This window comes from Ovis aries, chromosome 17, assembly GCF_016772045.2.
Source record: "Ovis aries strain OAR_USU_Benz2616 breed Rambouillet chromosome 17, ARS-UI_Ramb_v3.0, whole genome shotgun sequence".
Classification (NCBI taxonomy): domain Eukaryota; kingdom Metazoa; phylum Chordata; class Mammalia; order Artiodactyla; family Bovidae; genus Ovis; species Ovis aries.
Window position 1 is genome coordinate 34,853,024 of NC_056070.1, and position 18,476 is coordinate 34,871,499.

General features: G+C 37.7%; 1 protein-coding gene across 2 annotated transcripts in view; it reads right to left on the reverse strand.

Annotated features, from left to right (window-relative positions):
* The window catches only part of AFG2A (AFG2 AAA ATPase homolog A), a 351,807-nt gene that overhangs the window by 238,624 nt on the left and 94,707 nt on the right, over positions 1-18,476 (reverse strand). For both annotated transcript variants that reach the window (XM_027956312.3, XM_042234360.2), the window contains exon 12: positions 1,486-1,539. In XM_027956312.3, the coding sequence (XP_027812113.1) occupies positions 1,486-1,539 (54 nt within the window). The remainder of the gene's footprint in view (positions 1-1,485; positions 1,540-18,476) is intronic.

The following is an 18,476-nucleotide window of genomic DNA, read 5'->3' on the forward strand; positions in this document are numbered from 1 at the left end:
ACTGCTACTAAGTCACTTCAGTCATGTCCGACTCCATGCGACCCCATAGACGGCAGCCCACCAGGCTCCCCTGTCCCTGGGATTCTCCAGGCAAGAACACTGGAGTGGGTTGCCATTTCCTTCTCTAATCCATGAAAGTGAAAAGTGAAAGTGAAGTCGCTCAGTCATGTCCCACCCTCAGTGACCCCATGGATTGCAGCCTTTCAGGCTCCCCCGTCCATGGGATTTTCCAGGCAAGAGTACTGGAGTGGGGTGCCACTGCCTTCTCTGATTATCTATCATAAACACAAGTTTAAAAGAAAAATAATAATGTATAAAATCAGCCAAAGTTTAGAATATAAAATACCCATAAACCTAAAAGTCACATGCCTTGCTCATTTCTCTGAAGACTATATGGAAAAACATAGTTAAAACTTGGAAGAGAATAGGTTGGATAGACCAGAAGTCAATCAGGCTATCAAAATCAAAGACTGGCTGGACAGCCATGGGGCAATATGCAGAAATGGGCTAGAAAAAGTCAGTACAGGCAGAAAGAAATTCAAATTTGTGTTAACTGGCACAAATTTGTGTGACCAGGCCCCCATTTGCTGGTCACAATTATGATGACCATAAAAATACACAACAGTTACCAAAACATTAGTATTAATAAGCACCACCTTTTTCATATTTTGAATCAAGAAAGGTGCTATCATTATCAGTTAATATTTTATATGGTCACTGTCATCTATATTTCAAAGAAACAAGAAGTAACTTAAAACTTTTTCTCAGATGCAAAACAAAGTATTCCAATCTCTAATACTCTTGGTTGGTACCCATACACTTCATAGACGGAGACAATCCATTCCACTGCTATTTATGTATTTTTGTCCTTGAACAGCATCTGAGAAGATACATGATGTCTATGTGAGGCAGCCCAGCCTTTGCTTAGGAGAGCCAAAACTTATGGTCAAACTGCTATAGTTTACCCCACTTCAGTTCCTTGATTTTGCATGAATTTCCCAATTGTGCAGCTTCAGCAATATGAAGTAATCAGTAGGCCAATCACTAACTTTAAGAGAGAGAAGGAGGATGCATTTTCTAAATCACTAGTCAAAGGTAAAGTAAAGGTAGAGTACATTGAAATTTTCATATACTAATAAGCTTCTCTGATTTAAAGGACTACCTGGTTTAAAGTCTCATGTTAACATCATGTGTTAGTTGTTAAGTATAAACATATCCTTTTTTTTTTAAATGAGATGCTGACAGCTGCTAAAAAATATATTTGCTAAAACTAGAGGCTAGAAATATTATGATGTTTAAAAACAAAGACTATGTATTGTAGATAATCAAAATTACATTTAAAAATAATATTTGCCTGAAGAAAAAAAATATACCACTAGAATTTAGATTTGGAAATTCTAAATCTGTAACCCCATACAAAATGGAAACTAGAGGACAGAAGTGTGGTTCTCCTATGCAGAGTTCCACTTTAAGGCAAAATCTTACCTCTCTAACTGCTCTTTCAGATTCACCAACATACTTGTTCATTAACTCAGGCCCCTGCATGAAAAGAAAACAACTGTTCAGCATCTTTATAAACCCAGTCACATGATTATGTCTAATAAAAGAGAAAATACACACATAAAAGAAAAAGAGGAAAAAAACCCAAAAATCTGCTTTTCGTTAAATTAGTTCCTCTTGCATGCTTGTTTTTATTGGGTGTTATTTATGCTTCAAAAATTAAAACCATTTTGTATTCTAAAAATTGCACATCAGTATACAGTTCAGTTCAGTCGCTCAGTCGTGTCCGACTCTTTGCAACCCCGTGAATTGCAGCACGCCAGGCCTCCCTGTCCATCACCAACTCCCAGAGTTCACTCAGATTCACGTCCATCGAGTCAGTGATGCCATTCAGCCATCTCATCTTCTGTCGTTCCTTTCTCCTCCTGCCCCCAATCCCTCCCAGTATCAAAGTCTTTTCCAATGAGTCAACTCTTCGCATGAGGTGGCCAAAGTACTGGAGTTTCAGCTTCAGCATCATTCCTTCTAAAGAAATTCCAGGGCTGATCTCCTTCAGAATGGACTGGTTGGATCTCCTTGCAGTCCAAGAAGGGACTCTCAAGAGTCTTCTCCAACACCACAGTTCAAAAGCATCAATTCTTCGGCGCTCAGCCTTCTTCACAGTCCAACTCTCACATCCATACATGACTACTGGAAAAACCATAGCCTTGACTAGACGGACCTTAGTCAGCAAAGTCATGTCTCTGCTTTTGAACAGTATCTGTGACGAAACATGATAGTTAAACATCTTATTCATCATCCACCCACACATCCATCCATACTTTTACTATGTATCAAACATGGTGCTAGACACTGAAGACAGAACAGCCTAGTACTAGAGCAGCATGGCTATCTGACAAGAAGCAAGATCTCAGGGCTATTCTTTTTATGACTCTATGATAATTCTCAAAAAAAGGAATGGGAATCATGTAATCAATGACATTATCTGAGTGTTTCCAATATAAATGCTGCTCTCCAGCTCCTTGGTCTCATTTGACTTGGCCATGTAGACACTGACTCTACGGATCTGCAGGGCCAAATGAGCTCTTCACAGCCACTCTTCCAGTCAAAGCAGATAATTTCTATAGTCAAAATCTTAGGACCACCAACATTGCTAAGCGTCACTCAGAGTATCACACTGGGACAATGACAATGACTCTTGTTATCCTCCAAAGTGTCTATTCACTTAGCCTCTGTCTATATCTCCCTTCAGATATCTGCTACTAGGCACTTCATCCAGTTGATGATAAATCTCCATTCTCTTCTGTGTTCAGCTGTTTTAGAAGGGATAACAAGAATGAAAGGTATGGTCTTCCAGTAATAAAATTCTACCAACTTTTACTAACTGGCCATCAACAGAACAATCTTCAGAAAAGTGGATGGATTCCCAGTGATTATCCTGCTTATCTCTGATTCAGAGATGCACTTTTTTTCAACATTCAACATTTCTGAACAGTAAGACTTTTCTTTCTTAAGTACCTAAAATATTATATTAATATATAATATGAAATGGTAGGCTTTCTTTTTCATCACATCTACTTTCTCACGCTATAGAGTCATAATATCACAAGAAGCCATGGTATTAAATAATAATAATAATAATACTGTCCTGAGAACCACAACTATTCCCTTCAGATTTGGTATAAAGTTTGTCCAACAAATGCCAGATGTCTTTCTTGGCTATGCAAACTTTCTTTCATTGTGCTTTCCAGCATTTGGCTTCTACTGATACCCGTCCTGACACAACTCCAGATACAGTATGTGTGCTTTTCTCTCTATACATGCTTGTGCAGTTGCACACACACTCATGTGCACACACACACATCTTATTTTGAATAAGATTTATGTTCTATCCCATGCAAATTATGGGTCTTGATAATTTAGGTGATGTAACTAGACACTGACCTGAATATTTCCTAAACAATTTACACAACTCACATAAAAATCAGACTGACTGAAGCACATGGACATTCCCTAGCAGAATGTCAACTAATGCTACAAATTGGTATGGGTAATACTTAGCTTCAGTTAAGACACCGTATTACAAAGAAAATTACTGGTATGGCATGGCAAGTACTAGTACTGAAGCATGATTAGCTGCCACTGAAAACACATAAAAGGAACCACTTAAGAGTCAAGAATGCTACCAGAGAAAGTAATATTTCAGGTGAGTCTATAGTTGACTTATTACCCTCAAAAATATGAAATACATCAAGTGTGCTAAGTCACTTCAGGTATGTCCTACTCTGTGAGACCCCCATGGACTGTAGCCTGCCAGACTCCTCTTTTCACAGGATTCTCTAGGCAAGAATATTGGACTGGGTTGCCATCAAGACCCAGAAATAAATCCAAAAGGTCTGTGGTGAGCTATATTAGATATTATTATATGTACTTAAACTGCAGAATAACTCTTAGGGTGTTAACTCAAGAGTTCATTGGCTTTTCAGTTATACACAAGACTAATAAACTTGAGTTTGAACTGACCTAAGAGTTTAGAACAGGTAGAGTTTAGGGGGCAGAAAGAATGCAGCAAAAGTTAAGGCTACTTAAAGTGGGAGGCAGGGCCATGTCAAAAACAAGTGTAAATTTTATCCTGCAAGCAATGGGAAGAATCTGAGGGGAGTTAACTGATAATAGGGATATCATGGAAAGATGACTCTAGCCACAATATAAAGGATGGTTTGAAGAAACATATGAGACCATAAATAGAGACAGCAGTTATGAAATTCCTAAGACATTAGCAAGAAATGATGAGGCACAGGTTTAAGGTAAAACAGTGGAATGGAAATGAGGGGAGAACTACATAAACTATTTAAAAAGGTAAAATCAGCTTAATTTGTTAGGAGTAGCAAGATGGGAAAGTGAAAAAGAAATATAAAATATTAACTCAAATTTAAATTATATATTGCTAATGTTCACAATGATTTAATTCATAACGGAAAGAAGGATGCCCAATATATTCAGTGTAACAACTCTCAGAAATGTATCTCATTAAAAAATATCACCCAAAATGATTAAAGTTAAAAACTCTTAGTTATAAACATAAGTGCTAACATTTACTGAACATTTCTTATGTGCCATGAACTCTTCTAAGCACTTTAAGTATACTGAGTCATGTAAAATGACAAAGAAATGCAAAGCTACTAGGATGACTTTCCATCTGTAAGTAAAATAAAGATCCACACAAAATCAAAGGCAGGAAAGATCCGAAACAAATGTTTAGCACCTTATTTCCTTGTTGAAATACAGTTGCACTGAAAGTGAAAGTGAAGTCGCTCAGCTGTGTCCCACTCTTTGCAACCCCATGGACTGTAGCCCACCAGGCTCCTCGGTCCATGGGATTCTCCAGGCAAGAATACTGGAGTGGGTTGCCATTTCCTTCTCCAGGGGATCTTCCCTACCGAGGGATCAAACCCAGGTCTCCCACACTGCAGGCAGACGCTTTAACCTCTGAGCCACCAGGGAAGCCCAGTTGCACTGAATCATTCGTTTTTTCATTCAAGGACTATTTATTAAGTGCCTACAGTGAGTTTATGGTTTAAAAGATTACTAACATAATCTTATTCTTAAAATATAATAATAATTATATTCTTATAAATTAAAACTATAGTGAGAAGAAAATATCACAACTAGATAGAGAATGCTATGAAGAGAAACAGCAAACAAAGATTTCTTCTAGGTAAAGGAATCAAGGAATAATTTTGAATAGCAATGAGATCAGAAAGAAGGTGTTAATAAACTAGAATAGAAAACTAAAAGCTACCATAAAGGAAACAGCCAGAATGCAGACATAAAATATCTGGAAGCAATGGAGTTCATCATCAGAAAACAGGTTTTGGGGCAACATGTTGGGAATAACCAGGCAAAAAGAGCAATGCCACAAGGGGCAGAGAGCAGACAGTGGAGATAGAGTCTGTGAGTCCTAGGTGGAAGAATTGGTGGGGGTGGAGGTGGGGCCCACGGAGGAACATCAGTGCAGGGCTGAGTGGTGTCACCTAGCATGAGATGTCAGAGACCAAGAGAGGTATGGAGAACTGTCCACAGAGCGGAGGCTTGCCATAAGGTAATAGAGCTTGGTTTCTAAATTTCCTATCCAAAGGTATGTAAACTGCTTTAAGAATCTTATACATAAAGTGGTATAGTAATATTTGTAGGTAGATTGCAAATTAAATATGCATACTCTAAATTCTAGAACAAATATCTTTTAAAAGGTAAAACCAAGTGGTTGAGCTATCAAGAAAACAGGGGAGATAAACTAAAATACTAAAATAAACTAATCCATTTTTTTTTTTGAGAATTTGTGGATTTGTTTTTTTTTTCTTTTTTTTAAATTTTAAAATCTTTAATTCTTACATGCATTCCCAAACATGAACCCCCTCCCACCTCCCTCCCCAAAACATCTCTCTGGGTCATCCCCATGCACCAGCCCCAAGCATGCTGCATCCTGCGTCAGACATAGACTGGCGATTCAATTCACATGATAGTATACATGTTAGAATGGCATTCTCCCAAATCATCCCACCCTCTCCCTCTCCCTCTGAATCCAAAAGTCCTTTATACACATCTGTGTCTCTTTCCCTGTCCTGCATACAGGGTCGTCATTGCCATCTTCCTAAATTCCATATATATGTGTTAGTATTTACTTCACTCTGTATAATCGGCTCCAGTTTCATCCATCTCATCAGAACTGATTCAAATGAATTCTTTTAACGGCTGAGTAATACTCCATTGCGTATATGTACCACAGCTTTCTTATCCATTCATCTGCTGATGGACATCTAGGTTGTTTCCATGTCCTGGCTATTATAAACAGTGCTGCGATGAACATTGGGGTACATGTGTCTCTTTCAATTCTGGTTTCCTCGGTGTATGCCCAGCAGTGGGATTGCTGGGTCATAAGGTAGTTCTATTTGCAATTTTTAAGGAATCTCCACTGTTCTCCATAGTGGCTGTACTAGTCTGCATTCCCACCAACAGTGTAGGAGGGTTCCCTTTTCTCCACAGCCTCTCCAGCATTTATTGCTTGCAGATTTTTGGATCGCAGCCATTCTGACTGGTGTGAAGTGGTACCTCATTGTGGTTTTGATTTGCATTTCTCTAATAATGAGTGATGTTGAGCATTTTTCATGTGTTTGTTAGCCATCCTTATGTCTTCTTTGGAGAAATGTCTATTTAGTTCTTTGGCCCATTTTTGATTGGGTCGTTTATTTTTTTGGAATTGAGCTGCATAAGTTGCTTGTATATTTTTGAGATTAGTTGTTTGTCAGTTGCTTCATTTGCTATTATTTTCTCCCATTCAGAAGGCCGTCTTTTCACCTTGCTTATATTTTCCTTGGTTGTGCAGAAGCTTTTAATTTTAATTAGATCCCATTTGTTTATTTTTGCTTTTATTTCCAGAATTCTGGGAGGTGGATCATAGAGGATCCTGCTGTGATTTATGTCTGAGAGTGTTTTGCCTATGTTCTCCTCTAGGAGTTTTATAGTTTCTGATCTTACATTTAGATCTTTAATCCATTTTGAGTTTATTTTTGTGTGCGGTGTTAGGAAGTGATCTAGTTTCATTCTTTTACAAGTGTTTGACCAGTTGTCCCAGCACCACTTGTTAAAGAGACTGTCTTTACTCCATTGTATATTCTTGCCTCCTTTGTCAAAGATAAAATAAACTAATCCAAAACTCGGTGGGGAAAGGGAGGAAATAAAAACAGATCAGACAAATGAACAAAATTAAGGGCACTGACAGTCTTTCAAACCATAAACATGTCTAATGAAAGGAAGACAAATTTTTAGTATTTTTTATAAGACCTCCACAATGGGTGCTTCAAAAATACTGCAACAGGATAACGTGGTAACAAGTACATAGTTTAGAACATGTGGGGATCAGGGCAAAATAGTCAAGGATAAGAATTAGAAAAGGATAGGAAGAATAACTCAAAGTTCAGGTGGACAAAATCAAGCTTCTCCAAAGATACTACCAGTCAGTGGGTTATCTGATAGCATCAATACAGAAATCCTTAAGAAATGAAAGGGCATTTTATCTTTCTGCCTGATTTTTTTGAGTAATAGAAAATGTAGCATAAATAAATTTTATATAACATTAACAAGGCTAATTATAATGTTCTCCTCCCCCAACAAAGAAAACTTTCAGCTACTTCTTTGTCTAGCTTCCTCTTATCTTTAAAAAAAACTTTTCAAATTATTTCAGAGTAACAGATTATGCCTACTATAAAAATCTATATTAGGCTAATTAAGGGGCAGATATCCATGAAAAGCGTAACTGTGATATATTACAAAATATTATTTAATATTTAAAAGTACTTCTACATCTGACTGAAATCTACCAACAACCAAGCAATGCATAAACTATCTGGAAACAAAGTTATTAGGAAAACTTGCTTGGGACAGTGCTTTTGATGACTGAATGTTATTTATATTTAGTGTATCACTAAGCACACTGTACTTAAAACAATCTCCAAGCAATCATGTTTACACAAAAGAACGTTTTTTAAGCTAATTCAAAAGTACTACAGAGACCTCATCACCAATGATTTAATTATCTTAATTTCTAATTCCCAGATGGGACTAGTGGTAAAGAACCTGCCTGCCAATGCAGGAGACATAAGAGACACATGTTTGATCCCTGGGTCGGGAAGATCCCCTGGAGTAGGGCATGGCAACCCACTCCAGCATTCTTGCCTGGAGAATCTGATGGACAGAGGAGCCTGGCAGGCTATAGTCCACAGAATCACAAAAAAGTTGGACACAACTAAGCACACACACATACGCTCATACTAAATAATACTGTGTGCTTTCTATGGTACACATATGTATGTAAATGCACAAAGGAAAATTTGAAATGATACACACCATACTGAGAAAAATGGGTTTAATCCCTGGGTCAGGAAGATCCCCTGAAGAAGGGCATGGTGACCCACTCAAGTATTCTTGCCTGGAAAATGCCATGGACAGAGGAGCCTGGCGGGCTACAGTCCATGGCTTAGCAATGAGTCGGACACAACTGAAGCAACTTAGCATGAAGTAGCTCAAAATAACTTTAACTTGAATAAAGACAAACAATGACACATTAATAATACTGAAACACAATGCTCTCACTTTTTAAAGGATAAAGAAATAATAACTGAATACCAATCGAATTTAACAAGCTTGTTTTTAGATACAGGTTAGACTATATAACAGAAACACAAAACTGAGACTACATAACAGAAATATAAAACTTAAATTAATGAAATCCATCTCACACCTATCAGTGACATAAACTTGGAGGTATTTTCTCCAAGAGTAGAGAGATACTAATGTTTTGCCCAATTCTCAAAAGTCATGAAACAGTTGTAATTTTCCCCGTTGATCATTAAGGTCATTTTCCACAGTTACAGCTGGTATGACCATGTTTACATTCCTGCAGTGCAGGACAAAACAAGGTCTGTACATTCATAATATATCATATAAATTACACTTTAACTGAAAAGGGACTACATTAAGAAAGTAAACAACAACAAAAAAAACAGAGCCCATCCAATAAGACAAGTTTGGATTTTTGTTGGGGAGTGTTTGGAGCAGGGGAGAGAGAGGAAGGGATAAGAAAACTTTATGCCAATTTCATTTAGTTTAGGGTGAATGATTAGGCAAGTGTGAAATTGCCAACATCCATTGGATCATAGAAAAAGCTACAGAATTTCAAAAAAACTACTTCTGCTTCACTGACTACACTAAAGCCTTTGACTGTGGATCACAACAAACTGTGGAAAATTCTTAAAAGAGATGGGAACACCAGACCACCTGACCTTCCCCCTGAGAAACATGTATGCAGGTCAAGAAGCAACAGTTAGAATTGGACATGAACAACATTATTTCAAACTTAGGAAAGAAATACATCAAGGCTGCATATTGAAACCCTGCTTATTTAACATATATGCAGAGTACATCATGCTAAATGCCAGGCTGGATGAAGCACAGGCTAGGAGAAGTCTCAATAACCTGAGATATGCAGATGACACCACCCTTATGACACCACCACTTTAGCAAATATGAACTAAAGAGTCTCTTGATGAAGATGAAAGAGGAGAGTAAAAAAGCTGGCTTAAAACTCAACATTCAGAAAACTAAGATCATGGCATTAGGTCCTAATACTTCAGGGCAAATAGATGGGGAAACAATGGAAACAGTGACAGACTTTCTTTTCTCGGGCTCCAGAATCACTGCAGATGGTGACTGTAATCATGAATAAAAGATGCCTGCTCCTTGGAAGAAAAGCTGTGACAAACCTGCTGCTGCTGCTGCTAAGTTGCTTCAGTTGTGTCCGACTCTGTGCGACCCCATAGACAGCAGCCAACCAGGCTCCGCCATCCCTGGGGTTCTCTAGGCAAGAACACTGGAGTGGGTTGCCATTGCCTTCTCCAGTGACCAACCTAGACAGCATATTAAAAAGCAGAGACATTACTTTGCCGACAAAGTTCCATCTAGTCAAAGTTATGGTTTTACCAATAGTCATGTATGGATATGAGAGTTGGACCATAAAGAAGGCTGAGTGCTAAAGAACTAACGCTTTTGAACCATGGTGTTGAAGACTCTTGAAGAGTCCCTTGGATTGCAAGGAGATCAAACACAGTCAATCCTAAAGGCAATCAATCCTGAATATTCATTGGAAGGACTGAGGCTAAGGTTGAAGCTCCAATACTTTGGCCACCTGATGCAAAGGGCTGACTCATTAGAAAAGACCCTCATGGCTGAGAAAGATTGAAGGCAGGACCAGAAGGAGATGACAGAGGATAAGATGGTTGGATGGCATCACCGACTCTATGGACATGAGTCTGAACAGGCTCCAGAAGTTGGTGATGGACAGGGAAGCCTGGCATGCTGCAGTCCATGGGATCACAAAGAGTCGGGTATGACTGAGTGACTAAACTGAACTGACCTAGTGAAAATAAGTTTTCTTTCTAGAAAACTGCAGGTGTCACTATTATTTTTAATCATTATCACACAAACTCTGTATTACTGTTATTGTTCTTACTTACAGCAACTCTCCATAAAAGTCAATAGCGTAACATAAAATAGTAATCCAGTGAAGCCATTTTTTTAAGTAAGCAATATACTTAATGCATATATACCACCTTTTAATTATCTGGCTTTAACTAAAGGAAAGTAGTTAGATAACTTGGAGAAATGATAACTGATCTCCATAGAGCTGACTCTAAAAAGATGACTTGAATATCAGTGCTGGAACAAGACTATGATCATTTCATGATATGAGAATACAATATGCTGCTACTGATAACAGAAAGATTAATTTGTTTTAAAAATCTGATGTACAAGCAAACAGACAATAAATACTTTGTTGAAAATGTGAAAATACAGCCTATAGCCTTAACCAGTGAAGGGTCATTCCATTACTACCTAGAAGTAGGCTACAGAAAACTCTGTGGGTAAGAAAGAGTGCTTTTTTCCTCCAAAAGCAAAAGGAAAAATAAAAACAAAAACCAAAATCAAACCTAGGAAGTTAGCACTGAGAAGAAAATCTGGGTTAGAATAATTCAAGTATTTCTAACAGGTCACAGTAGTAATGAAAAGTTCTGTAAGACCTCTAGAAAACATGTGATTTTGTACAGTACATGCTGAGGAATTATATCTGGATGCCTGACCTAAAAGTGCAATGGCACTAGCTGAACTGATATGTTACCTGAATCCAAAATTCTATTTTTTGTATGACTTAAAAAAATTAATTTATTTATTTTAATTGAAGGCTAATTACTTTACAATATTGTGGTGGTTTTTGCCATACATCAACATGAATCAGCCACAGATATACATGTATCTCCCCATCCTGAACCCCGTCCCACCTCTCTCCTTACCCCCTCCCTCTGGGTTGTCCCAGAGCACCAGCTTTCAGTGCCCTGCTTCATGCATCAAACTTGCACTGGTCATCTATTTTACATATGTAACATATATGTTTCAGTGCTATTCTCTCCAATTGTCCCACTCTCGCCCTCTCCCACATATTCCAAAAGTCTATTCTTTACATCTGTGTCTCTTTTGCTGTCTTGCATACAGGGTCGTTGTTACCATGTTTCTGAATTCCATACATATGTGTTAATATACTGTATTGGTGTTTCTTTTTCTGACTTCACTCTGTATAATAGGCTCCAGTATCATTCACCTCATTAGAACTGACTCAAATGCATTATTTTTCATAGCTAAGGAATAATCCATTGTGTATATGTACAACAACATCCTTATCCATTCTTCTGCCAATGGACATCTAGGTTGCCTCCATGTCCTAGCTATTGTAAATAGTGCTGCAATGAATATTGGGGTACATGTGTCTCTTTCATTTCTGGCTTCCTCAGTGTATATGCCCAGCAGTGGGATTGCTGGGTCGTATGGCAGTTCTATTTCACTATTTTTAAGAAATCTCCACACTGTTCTCCATTGTGGCTGTACTAGTTTGCATTCCCACCAACAGTGTAAGAAGGTTCCCTTTTCTCTATACCGACTCCAGCATTTATTGTTTGTACACATTTTGATGGCAATCATTCTGACCAGTGTGAGATGGTACCTCATTGTGGTTTTGATTTGCATTTCTCTGATAATGAGTGATGATGAACATATTTTCATGTGTTTGTTAGTCATCTTTATGTCTTCTTTGGAGAAATGTCAGGTTTAGTTCTTTGGCCCATTTTTTGATTGGGTTGTTTATTTTTCTGGTATTGAGCTGAACGAGCTGCTTGTATATTTTTGAGATTGATTTTTTGTCAGTTACTTCGTTTGCTATTATTTTCTCCCATTCTGAAGACTGTCTTTTCACCTTGCTCATAATTTCCGTCATCGTGCAAAAGCTTTTAATTAGGTCCCTTTAGTTTTCATTTCCATTACTCTGGGAGGTAGGTCATAGAGGATCTTACTGTGATTTATGCCAGAGAGTGTTCTACTTATGTTTTCCTCTAAGAGCCTTACAGTTGCTGGTCTTACATTTAGATCTTTAATCCATTTTGAGTTTATTTTTTTGTATGGTGTTATAAAGTGTTCTAGTTTCATTCTTTTACAGATGATTGACCAGTTTTCCCAGCACCACTTGTTAGAGATTGTCTTTTCTCCGTTGTATATCTTTGCCTACTTCGTCAAAGATAAGGTGCCCATAGGTGCATGGATTTATCTCTGGGCTTTCTATTTTGTTCCACTGGTCTATATTTCTGTCTTTGTGCCAGTACCAGACTGTCTTGATGTCTGTAGCTTTGTAGTATAGTCTGAGGTCAAGCAGGTTGATTCCTCAAGTTCCATACTTCTTTCTCAAGATTGCTTTGGCTATTCAAGGTTTCTTGTGTCTTCATAAAAATTGTGAAATTATTTGCTCTAGTTCTGTGAAACATACTGTTGGTAGCTTCATAGGGATTGAGTTGAATCTACAGATTGCTTTGGGTAATATACTCATTTTCACTATATAGATTCTTCCAATCCATGAACATAGTATATTTCTCCATCTATTTGTGTCATCTTTGATTTCTTTCATCAGTGTTTTCTATATACAGGTCTTTATTACAGTTTTCTATATACAGGTCTTTTCCTTCTTTAGGTAAACTGATTCCTAAGCATTTCATTCTTTTTTTTTTGCAATGGTGAATGGGGTTGTTTCCTTACTTTCTCTTTCTGTTTTCTCATTGTTAGTGTACAGGAATGCAAAGGAATTCTTTGTATTAATTCTATATCCTGCAACTTTACTCTATTTATTGATTAGCTCAAGTAACTTTTTGGTGGCTTCTTTAGGGTTTTCTGGGCTTCCCTAGTGGCTCAGACGGTAAAGTGTCTGGCTGCAAAGCAGGAGACCTGGGTTCAATCCCTGGGTTGGGAAGATCCCCTGGAGAAGGAAATGGTAGCCCACTCCAGTATTCTTGCCTGGAAAATCCCACAGACTGCGGAGCCTGTAGGCTCTCGTCCATGGGGTCGCAAAGAGTCTGACACAACTGAGCAACTTCACTTTCACTTTCGCTTTTAGGGTTTTCTATGTAGAGGATCATGTCATCTACAAACAGTGAGAGCTTTACTTCTTTTTCAATCTGGATTCCTTTTACTGCTTTTTCTTCTCTGATTGCTGCAGCTATGACTTCCAAAACTATGTTGAATAGTAGTGGTGAGAGAGGGCACCCTTGTTTTGTTCCTGATTTAGAGGAAATACTTTCAATTTTTTGCTATTGAGGATAACATTTGCTGTGGTTTTACCATATATGGCTTTTATGTTGAATTATGTTCCTTCTATGCCTGCATGCTGGACAGTTTTTATCATAAATGGGTGTTGAATTTTTTCAAAGGCTTTCTCTGCATCTATTGAGATAATCATATGGTTTTTATCTTTCAATTTGTTATATGGTATATCACACGGATTGATTTGCAAATACTGAAAAATCCTTGCAGCCCTAGGAGAAAGCTACTTGGTCATGATGTATGATCTTTTTACTATGTTGCTGGCTGAATCCAAAATTCTTTATGAAGTCATCATCACTAAGGAAGGTAATTTTGAATTTGAAGTTCAACTGCCAAAAATTTATTTCCTGGTACAACAAACTGTAAAAGATTAAATTCAGTTTCAAAGATAGATACATTTTAACACTAACAGAAAACCTTATTAAGGGATCATAAGCTGTGCTGCTATGCTTTTTGTTCTATTTGAGGTCAAATATACATCCAATTATTAAAAACAGAAGAAAACAGCAACTAGCGTCAGCAAATTTTATGAAATACTGCTAAATGCTTAATATGCATTATCCCCCTAACTGCTTACAACACACCTTTGAGGTGAACACACTTATCATAATTTTAGAGAAAAAAATATTGAAGTGAAAAAAAGATTAAGTAATTTGCACAGTCACACAACTTAGTAGATGACAGAACAGATATTGAAGCCTCTTAATTGTTATGCTGACAAATAGAAAAAATGCCCCAAATGGTTAGCCACCAATAGGCAAAAAAGATAAGCAACAGATTAGAATACAAACATTATGTGAGCTACTCACAGAATTTTATTAGTGAAAGAGCTTCAGGAGAATCATTTACTCTAAGCTATCTCACTTAAAGCCTGAGGAAAACAAAGCAAAAGAAATTAAGTGAAATACCAAACGTCCTAGACAAACTCAATGACAGAAAATAGAGTATTTGACTTTCCAGACTACTAATACTACACTTTCTAAAAACCGTATGTTTTCTGATTTTCAAGTTCTAAAAATAAATAAATAAATAAATAAGGAAATGTCCTAAGACTAGACACAATACTAGCAATTTAAATTCAAAGGTTTTTTTTGGAAGAGATCAAGTGGCAAGGGCAAAGTTTAACTTTCAATAAATAGCTGCTGGCATGGCTTAGTTTGAACATTCTTTGGCACTGCCTTTCTTTGGGATTGGAATGAAAACTGACATTTTCCAGCCCTGTGGCCACTGCTGAGTTTACCAAATTTGCTGGCATATTGAGTGCAACACATTCACAACATCATCTTTTAGGATTTGAAATAGCCCAACTGGAATTCCATCACCCGCACTAGCTTTGTTCATAGTGATGCTTCCTAAGGCCCATTTGACTTCACATTCCAGGATGTCTGGCTCAAAGAGAGTGATTATCACCATTGTGGTTATCTAGGTCAAGATCTTTTTTGAATAGTTCTTCTGTGTATTCTTGCCATCTTTTCTTAAAATCTGCTGCTTCTGTTATGACCGTACCATTTTTCCTTTACTGTGCCCATCTTTGCATGAAATGTTCCCTTGGTATCTCCTTTTTTCTTGAAGAGATCTATAGTCTTTCCCATTCCATTGTTTTCCTCTATATCTTCACACTGATCACTGAGGAAGGCTTTCTTATCTCTCCTTGCTATTCTTTGGAACTCTGCATTCAAATGGGTATATCTTTCCTTTTCTCCTTTGCCTTTTGCTTCTTTTCTTTTCTCAGCTATTTGTAAGGTCTCCTCAGACAACCATTTTGCCTTTTTGCATTTCTTTTCTTGGGGATGGTCTTGATCACTGCCTCTTATACACTGTCATGAACCTCTGTCCATAGTTCTTCAGGCACTTTGTCTATCAGATCTAATCCTTTGAATCTATTTGTCACTTCTACTGTATAATCCTTAAGAGATTTGATTTAGGTCATACCTGAATGGTCTAGGGGTTTTCCCTACTTCCTTCAATTTCAGTCTGAATTTGGCAATAAGGAGTTCATGACCTGAGTCAGTCAGTTCCCAGTCTTGTTTTTGCTGACTGTATAGAGTTTCTTTATTTTTGCCTGCAAAGAATATATTCAATCTGATTTCAGTATTCACCATCTGGTGATGTCCATGTGTAGAGTCTTCTATTGTGTTGTTGAAAGAGGGTGTTTGCTATGACCAGTGCATTCTCTTGGCAAAACTCTATTAGCATCTGGCTTGCTTTGTTTTGTACTCCAAAGCCAAATTTCCATTACTCCAGGTATTTCGACTTCCTATATTTGCATTTCAGTTCCCTATAATGAAAAGGATATCTTTTCTGGGTGTTAATTCTAGAAAGTCTTGTAGATTTTCATAGAACCATTCAACTTCAGCATTACTGGTTGGGGCATATTCTTGGATTACTATGATATTGAATGGTATGCCTTGGAAACAGAGATCATTCTGTCGTTTTTCAGACTGCATCCAAGTACTGCATTTCAGACTCTCTTGTTGACTATGATGGCTCCTCCATCTCTTCTAAGGGATTCTTGCCCACAGTAGGAGATACAATGGTCATCTGAGTTAAATTCACCCATTCCAGTTAATTTCAGTTCACTGATTCCTAAAATGCCGATGTTCACTCTTGCCATCTCCTGTCTGACCACTTCCAATTTGCCTTGATTCATGGACCTAACATTCCAGGTTCCTATGCAATACTGTTCTTTACAGCACTGGACTTTACTTCCATCACCAGTCATATCCACAACTGGATGCACTCATCTCACATGCTAGCAAAGTAATGCTCAAAGTTCTTCAAGCCAGATCTCAACAGGACATGAACCGTGAACTTCCAAATGTTCAAGCTAGATTTAGAGAAGGCAGAGGAACCAGAGATCAAATTGCCAACATCTACTGGATCATCGAAAAAGCAAGAGTTCCAGAAACACATCTACTTCTGCTTTATTGATTACGCCAAAGCCTTTGACCATGTGAATCAAACTGGAAAATTCTTCAAGAGATGGGAATGCCAGACCACTTGACCTGCTTCCTGAGAAATCTGTATGCAGGTCAAGAAGCAACAGTTAGAACTGGACATGGAACAACAGACTGGTTCTAAATCTGGAAAGGAGTATGTCAGGCTATATACTGTCATCACCCTGCTTATTTAACTTATATGCAGAGTACATCATGTGAAATGCCGGACTACATGAAGCACAAGCTAGAATCAAGATTGCCAGTAGAAATATGAATAACCTTTGTCACTCACTTCCAATAAATTATTAATTAATAATTATTGAAGGACAGTATTGAAGGACAGACAGGAGAAATACCAATAACCTCAGATATGCAGATGACACCACCCTTATGGCAGAAAGTGAAGAAGAACTAAAAAGTCCCTTAATGAGAGTGACTGACAGAGGAGTGATAAAGTTGGCTTAAAACTCAACATTCAGAAAACTAAGATCATGGCATGTGGTCCTATCATTTCATGGAAAATAGATGGGAAATAATGGAAACAGTGAGGAGACTTTATATATTTTGGCTCTAAAATCACTGCAGATGGTGACTGCCGCAAAAAAATTAAAAGATGCTTGTCCCTTGGAAGAAAAGCTATGACAAACCTAGACAGCATATTAAAAAGCGGAGACATTACTTTGCCAACACAAGTCTGTCTAGTCAAAGCTATGGGTTTTCCAGTAGTCATGTATAGATGTGAAAGTTGGACTATAAAGAAGGCTGAGTGCTGAAGAATTGATGCTTTTGAACTGTGGTGTTGGAGAAGACTCTTCCGAGTCCCTTGGACTGCAAGGAGATCCAACCAGTACATCCTAAAGGAAATCAGTCCTGAATATTCTTTGGTAGGACTGATGCTAAAGCTGAAACTCCAATACTTTGGCCACCTGATGCCAAGAATGACTCATCCGATAAGACCCTGATGCTGGGAAAGATTGAAGGTGGGAGGAGAAGGGGAGTACAGAGGATGAAATGGTTAGAGGGCATCACCGACTCGATGGACATGAGTTTAAACAAGCTCCAGGAGGGGTGATGGGCAAAGAAGCCTGGAACGTTGCAGTCCATGGGGTCACAAAGAGTTGGTCATGACTGAGCAAATGAACTGAACTGAGCATAGATTACTTTGAAAAAAAGAATTTTATTGATAACTAGTTTTGAGAGACTAATAGTCTCACATTTCCTCATAAACTATTTAACTTTTTAAAAAAGGAATAATAAATCCCTAGAATAGATAAGATTGATGAAACTAGATAAGGTTATTTCTATTCTAGTTTTACTTGCCAAAATAACTATGTTATGATAGTCCTGCCACATTTCACCTGACTAGGTAAGTGCCTCATTGATAAGGGTGACCAATAAACCCACCAAAATTACCATAAATTGGGGTGTTAGTTTTAATTTTTCCATGACAAAGATTTCAAGTGCTTAAATTCATAAAACAACAAAAATAACATAAATACATGTAAAAATATGTCCGACTGTTCTATTAATCTAGTGGAAACTAAACCTGACTTATCTCTTTGTTTTAGTGTTTTCCACCATTCCAGTCACAAATTCAAGTACAGTAGTCATAGATTATGCTCTTCCAATTTTGCCCCTTTAATCACTACTGGGTTTTTTCCAGTCTTCTCAAGGGCTTTTTCCCAGTCTTCTCAAGGGCTTTTAAATGTGTCTGACACTTGCCTGTTACTTTTGGCTTTTACAATTCATATTCAGCTTTTATAAATTCCAAAATGTCTAGGGAAGGCAAGT